Source organism: Cynara cardunculus, unplaced genomic scaffold, assembly GCF_001531365.2.
Source record: "Cynara cardunculus var. scolymus isolate 2C unplaced genomic scaffold, CcrdV1 Un_Scaffold_192, whole genome shotgun sequence".
Lineage (NCBI taxonomy): Eukaryota > Viridiplantae > Streptophyta > Magnoliopsida > Asterales > Asteraceae > Cynara > Cynara cardunculus.
The window spans coordinates 339,352-346,419 of NW_020200566.1; the positions used below are offsets into that span (position 1 = coordinate 339,352).

Consider the following 7,068-nt stretch of genomic DNA (forward strand, 5'->3'; position numbering starts at 1 on the left):
CTATCGAACGTTAATAATTCAAGGTGAGTACATTATGCGATTTTTATGGGATATATACATGATTATTACAGAAGTATTTTATCCATGATATATGCATGATGTGTTTATATGCATATGATGATAACTTGATTATATTGATGTGCATGATATTTAAGTATATGCATGATATGAAAGGTGATGTTAATGAGAAAGATTATGATGACTTGTTATTATCAATATGATATTCAAGTATGTGTATAATGTGGAAAATGACGATGATGCATATGTGATTTATGTTGTCACTTGCATGAGATGTATGTTGCATGTCACGATGAGATTTGCATTAATGAGTGAGTATTGCAAATAAATGATATGCAACTAGTATGATTCGGCAAGATTCATCCACCGTACGGGGTGGGTTGGACATGAAAGGAGGGCTTGCAATTCCGAGGTCTTGGAGTCCTCGTCCATAGAATACGCCACATACACAAAGAAAAGTGATAAGTCGAGGTCTCACTTACAAGATAATAATTAAAATACACTAAAGCACTGTTTTGTGTGTGCATGTGATCATGAAACCATATTGTATTCACTAAGCTTTTTGCTTATACTATACATGTATATATCTCAGGTATCAAATGTCAGTAGACGCGTTGAATGAAGAAAGAGGAAACTATGTTTTGAATCATGCTTGATTAAATATTTAATTAACATTGATTATGTTAAAGTATTTTATGCTTCCGCAATTATGTAACGAATCATGTTAACCATATTATGTGTGTTTGAAATTTTAAGTTCGTATTTTTGTTCATGACATAAGTTATTAAGAATGACGTCACGGCACTCGAACGAAAGAAAAAAAAATCGGGGCGTGACAGTTGCGGCTTCAAAAAATAAACTAACGACATTCCCTTGTAAAAGAGAGTCCATGGAACCACCTCTGCAAAAGGCAGAGGACTTCAAGTCACCTTTCTGTTTTGCAATAGTTGAACTACTGAAGCAATTTTATTGTTAATTATAAGAGGAATTGATGTCAGTTGTGATAAGGACATAAACGAATAGTGGAAAATCGAAGCAAACCATGTTGAAACGAAGGAAACCAAGCTCCAAGGAGGCACAATTTCCTCAAAACAGATTCGTCCCACATGGTGAATTTGTTATTTAGGCACAAATTCTTCCTATAAAGGAGAAATGTTCTAAATCTAGCTGACATGAGACTCCAATGGAGTCTAGACGGGCATAGATGGTCCCAGAATGTCAAGGGGCGCTAGACGAGTACGAATTACCGCATATTATGGAAAATTAAAACCAAAGGATCTCATAACCGAAAGTGTTTATAAAATATAAAACACCAAAACTCTCTGATATTATGCCTAAAAAATGTCTAAACCAAATATTATCCGGTCTAAAAAATGCTTGAACCAATTATTACCGGGTCCAAACTCAAATATCTTAGACAAGTAACGAACGGACAGCCCAGCCCAGCCCAGCCCAAACTAAACTACTTACGGGTCCAAAACCGGTCCGGTCCGTTTGCCCACCTTTATTTGCTCACCTTCTTTGGCCTCACTCTCCCCCTCAAATGCAATTTATTTTAAATAAAGCCCAATTTTTATTTAGTGTTAATATATTTGATTGAATTTTGTCATGAATATAATAACATCATATATCTGTATTTTTGGTTTTAATAAAGAGGAACACCATTGGCAAAATTACTGATTTCGCCCCTGAAGTCTTTTTCCTGACCATACGGGTTGTTCCGCAAGGTTTCCTCTCGTGGATTCTTTTTCTCGACGAATTTATTTTGGAAATGAGCCATTAAAATACACTTCAAATTTTGTATTATTAAGATTTATATTTTACATTTTCTTACGTTTCATATTTTGAATCGAGGCATTGATAGTTGTTGGAATACAATGAAAACTTTCGTTTATTAAATTGGTCTTCCGTGTCTTCATTTGTTTCTTTGCGTATTATGGGGGACCGTCAAGCACATCGACAATTAAACGGTAATAACATCTATCTCAGTTCTTGTTTCATCTCTGGTCAACCGAATGGTGGGGAAGTTAACAGTTCCCGACGACATTCAGGGATGGATATAGACCCATCAGGCAAGGATAATCTCCTTAGCTCTATAAAGACCTTTCCAACTCAAGAGATACTAATTAAAGTGTGGAGCCGGAGCTCGGCTTGTTCACCTGCTCGGCTCGCCTTCGATCTTCTAATCTATATTGCGTTTTTAAAATTGTTTTCATCGAGATTTTAAATTTTGTTTTACTTCACTCTTTAGTCTTCCAATAACGATGGCGTCATGTTCATCGTTGTCCAGTATTGTGATACAAAGCATTGGTGATATAGTATCATTAGTTAGCGGTTTTGTCAGGTTCTGGATGATTTCGGTTTCTTTTCAAGGTTATTCAAATAATTCTTCAAGCTCATATAAATACTTCACGGACTCCGTGTTAAATCTTTTTTGAAATATAGAATATTTATATACAACAAATACAAAAAATAACCTCAAACACTCTCCGTGAACAAGATAAACTCACAATAACAGATAAAACAGACTCTAGAGATAATCCTAATTTTATATTCTAATTGATTAAAGCAGGCTAATTACTTTGTATTCCTCGGCATATTCTCTCTCTCTTTTTCCAGGGTGTTCGGAGAAATTAAGGTTTCATTTCCATCAAAACCACCTTTTCTTTCTTGTATCCATATACATACATACATGCATACAACCATCATCCATGCTATAATGGGATGATGGGATTGGGTTGTTTAAACAGTCGTACAAACATTTTATCATAAGTGAAATCTTATGTTAAAAGTATTTTATTGATTTAAAAAAAAAACATAATAAATCTGAAACTAAAAGGTAAAAGTTAAGAAAATGAATCTAACATGATTCGAGTTCGGGTTTAGGATGGAAAAAAATCTTGCAAACCAACTGTACCGAGGGGAAACTTGTGTATTCATTGTAGTTTCAAAATATATATATATATATATATATATACAGTGACACAATAAATTGATGCGGTTACACTTTTCACGACTCTATAATATTTTACACTATGATGGAGGAGCGAAACGGTAGGAATGAAACCAAATTTTTTTTTCCAAGTGATGGTACCATTTGACTATAAGAAACAGATATAAGAATATTTTTCGTAACATCATAATCGGCTTGTAAGTTAGTTCTTTACTTTTCATATGTGAAATCCCATGTTCAAATCTTCTATTGCAAAAGTTTTCAAAAACATAATAAATCTGAATTAAAAGTTAAAAACTAAGAAAATGAAAATAACGAGATTCAATCTTGGGTCTGGGGTAGAAAAAAAACCTTGCAACAACTTTACCGAGGAAAACTTGTGTTCTTATTGTAGTTTGAAAATCTATTTGATGATACACAACAAATTAATACAGTAACACTTGTTACGACTTTATAGTTTTTACATTATAATGGATGAACAATACGGTAGCACGAGCAAACTCTATATATACTCCATGTTAAGACCCATCCATGCATGCATACATACATACAACCATCATCCATGCTCTAATGGAATGATGGGATTGGATTGTGTAAACGATCTTACAAACATTTCTCATATATACCCATAATCCATCTCTCTCTCTCTCTCTATATATGTATATGTATATAGTATGAATGTATATATATCAGCCATCTGTCAATTTGTTGGTTATGTGATCTCAACTTTCTCCCCTTCTCTCTCTTTCTCTCTATAAAACACACACACTTGTCATGCAAAAACTACCAAGTTCTCCATACAATACAACCATGTAGATATATATATATATATAGAGAGAGAGAGAGAGAGAGAGAGAAAGTCTCAAACTTTGCAATAAAAAACACAATTTTAGTGATAGAAATAGAGATAGAGATATATAGAGAGAGAGGATATTGATATGTTAAATGATGAAGTTTGAGAGAAATCAAGAATCATAGAGTGAGAAAACAAGTTCTAGAGAGAGAGAGAAGTTGCAGAGATATGAAAGATACACCCACTCAATCAAGATCAGTAGTTTCTAGATGTTTCTTTCTCTCTCTCCTCCTCTCTTTATCTTGTTTCATCTTTCTCTCTCTAAAATCTACATACTTTCTCAAGAAACCCATCTCCGTTGACGGTGGTGCCGACCTCAAGATCCGACCCGGATACACCTCCTACGACAACTACATTCACCACCAACTTCGTAAAACCACCAACCCCAAGCTCCGAAAAATATGGACCACCCGAGATTGGGACCGAAAGATTCGGGTCTTCACCCAATTCTTTTCGGATCTAAAGCACAAAAAACTGCTAACCAATTCATCCAAAGCGCTCTGTGTCGGAGCTCGGGTCGGGCAGGAGGTGGAGGCTTTGAAGCGGGTCGGAGTGTGGGATTCCATCGGCTTGGATCTGGTACCATATCCGCCACTTGTGATCCAAGGTGACTTTCATCGTCAGCCGTTCGATGATGAAACTTTTGATTTTGAATTCTCGAATGTGTTTGATCATGCGTTGTATCCGGAAAAGTTTGTAGGGGAGATCCAACGGACGTTGAAGATTGGTGGGATCTGTGTCTTACACGTGGCGTTATCTAGACGGTCGGATAAGTACTCGACTAATGATTTATATAGTATTGAACCGTTATTAAAGTTGTTTAACGGGTCGGATTTTGTTTATTCTAGGAAAGTTGACGGGTTCGGGTTGGATACTGAGGTGGTCTTTCGGAAAAGGAAAGGAATCCAACGGTCATGAATTTTTGTTGTTTATTTCATTTTCTAATGCTTTTTTTACCAAATATCTGATCATTTTCTCGACCCAAAATAAATATTCCTAATCAAAAAAAGACATACAATTTTATAATAACAAATTGCATAAAAAATAATATATTTTAATTTGATTCATATTTTTGGTAACGTACTTTTGAAACTTTCATTTTGTTACCTAAGATATAAAATTTTGAACATTTAAATACCCGAGTAAACAGTTATTTGGAACGAATGAAATATTTATAACTTTACAAAAATGCAAGATTCTAAACACAAAAACCTTATTAGAAGACGGGTTCGATTGTCGTCTTCAACTAGTCAAACGGTTCGAATGGGTTCATGCCATCAACCGATTCTCCAAATAGAAATAAAAAGACCGATCCTCGAAACAGAAACAGAAAGACCATTTGGATCTACGAGCATTCACAATTGGAGTTTTTTTTTTCCAATTTGTTGAAACCCCATGTCAGACTAACCCTCTTTTATTTTTTGAAGGGCTCTTTTGGAGAGTAAATCTAGCAATCCACATATATTCTCATATGGTATCAGATCTACCACTATAGAGACATAACATTCTAGAACAATCTCCCACATAGGCTATGCTTGGATCATTTCTCCTTTATATACATTGGAACATCCTTTCCCTCTCCTAAGGACTCTTTTAGAAACTAATCTAACACAGTTCCACACACACACACACACACACACACACACATATATATATATATATATATATATATTAACCTGGATATCCAACCCACTATGTTAGCCAACTAATCCCAAGGCAACCACCTGCTTTGCAGATAGCTCGGAGTCACTACATTTGAACCTCCATGGCCACAAGGAAATTTTTATTCCTCCTTGGATTTGAACCTGGAATCTCCTGATACTTTTGACCTTTGGAGCCAAGCTCAAACCAACCAGACACCACCATTGTGGTTAGTTCCACATATTCTTATTCTACTCCCAACATCTTTATAACATCAGTTCTGAATTGAAAAGCAAACAGTTTCAAAAAGGGTGAAAGCTGCATATCTCAAATGAAAAATATGGTCCCAAAGTTGAACATCATCATCATCATACTAAATGCTAGAAATGCACAAACCAAACTGCTAAAATTTCAAAAAGATCTTCACTCAGTCTTCCTAGAATCCTTAAGTTGTCCTCTTTTTCGGATCTTGAGGCAGAAGTTGAATCGCCAAGCATCGATAGCAGCCTCGGGCAACGAGTAAAGCAAAGCCCAGATGACGGAATGCGGCCAGTAAGGCGTGCAACGAGGTTCGTGACCTAACCACCTCAACCCTGCCTTTGCATATCCGCTTGGTGATGGTACGAAGAATGAAGATCTCTTGATCGATGCCATCTTTGTTGCTACGTATAATGGCACCTGTCAAAACAGTTTTAAAATGCTTATTCGAAGTTAGAAATTTATGGAATCATGAAACAGGGTGCAAGAAGTACAGTGGGAGGTTCAAATAAGAATGACCAAATATTGCGAGGAAGTGAAGATTCACATGTGAATCACTGAAAAAAAATCCATTTGAAAGATGCATAAATGAACCCATAGTAGTACCCCAAGAATGCCTCAGCTACAATGCCTCAGTTACAAGCCTTAATCAAGAATTACTGTTAACTTATACGCTTTTTCGTTCATTTTCTATTCTCCATTTTGTAGGTCCGATCTTAAATCGTATCAAGTAAATACGACTCGTAATCATATATTCATAACTAGGGTTGGGTTCCTACGGCCACCGTGAGACCAACTGTGAAGGCACAAAAGCACACCGAACCTTCACAACAAAAACATTTTGAAGGTTCAATGAGAAAAACGGCTATAAAATGAATTGGGGGTGTGATTACAAATCCTAAAACAATCCACACAAAACACAATTGAACTGAAAAGTTCAAGAAGCTAACAAGCACATAAACCTCTAAAAACAACTCAGAATTCAAATTCTATGAAGCAAAACAATCAACAATTTACCTGACACTGCACATCAATGCCACTATTCTTGTATTCAACATAAAGACACCTCGAAAACTGATCGATATACCTACACAAATGAAGAACAACGTCAATAAGCACTAATTAAGATCCACAATTGTAACCAAACCCTGCTGTAAAAACCAAAACTTTATCGAAAACTGGTTCGATATAGCCAACAAATGAAGAACAGAATCAATTAGCACTAATCAAGATCCATAATTTCAAACAAACTCTGCTTTAAAAACCAAAATCTTTATCGTAAACTGGTTGATATTCCTAACAAATGAAGAACAGAATCAATTAGCACTAATCAAGATCCATAATT

The 7,068-nt window shown here is 35.5% G+C and overlaps 2 protein-coding genes across 2 annotated transcripts in view; one reads left to right on the plus strand and one right to left on the minus strand.

The window, feature by feature from the left end:
- The first annotated feature begins 3,992 nt into the window (after positions 1-3,992).
- On the plus strand, positions 3,993-4,742 carry LOC112501494. Its single transcript, XM_025105135.1, has one exon. It carries the CDS (start codon positions 3,993-3,995, stop codon positions 4,740-4,742), a length of 750 nt encoding a protein of 249 aa, XP_024960903.1.
- A 1,023-nt stretch (positions 4,743-5,765) lies between these two features.
- LOC112501477 (very-long-chain 3-oxoacyl-CoA reductase 1-like) overlaps positions 5,766-7,068 on the minus strand; it is a 7,115-nt gene continuing 5,812 nt past the window's right edge. Inside the window, exons 2-3 of the mRNA XM_025105118.1 lie at positions 6,741-6,810; positions 5,766-6,143 (exon numbers count right to left, since the gene is read on the minus strand). Coding sequence (XP_024960886.1) covers positions 5,889-6,143; positions 6,741-6,810 — 325 coding nt within the window. The 3' untranslated portion in view covers positions 5,766-5,888. The remainder of the gene's footprint in view (positions 6,144-6,740; positions 6,811-7,068) is intronic.

Coding starts and splice junctions, on each gene's coding strand:
- LOC112501494 (XM_025105135.1), top strand. CDS start 3,993: ATGAAAGATACACCCACTCAATCAAGATCAGTAGTTTCTAGATGTTTC.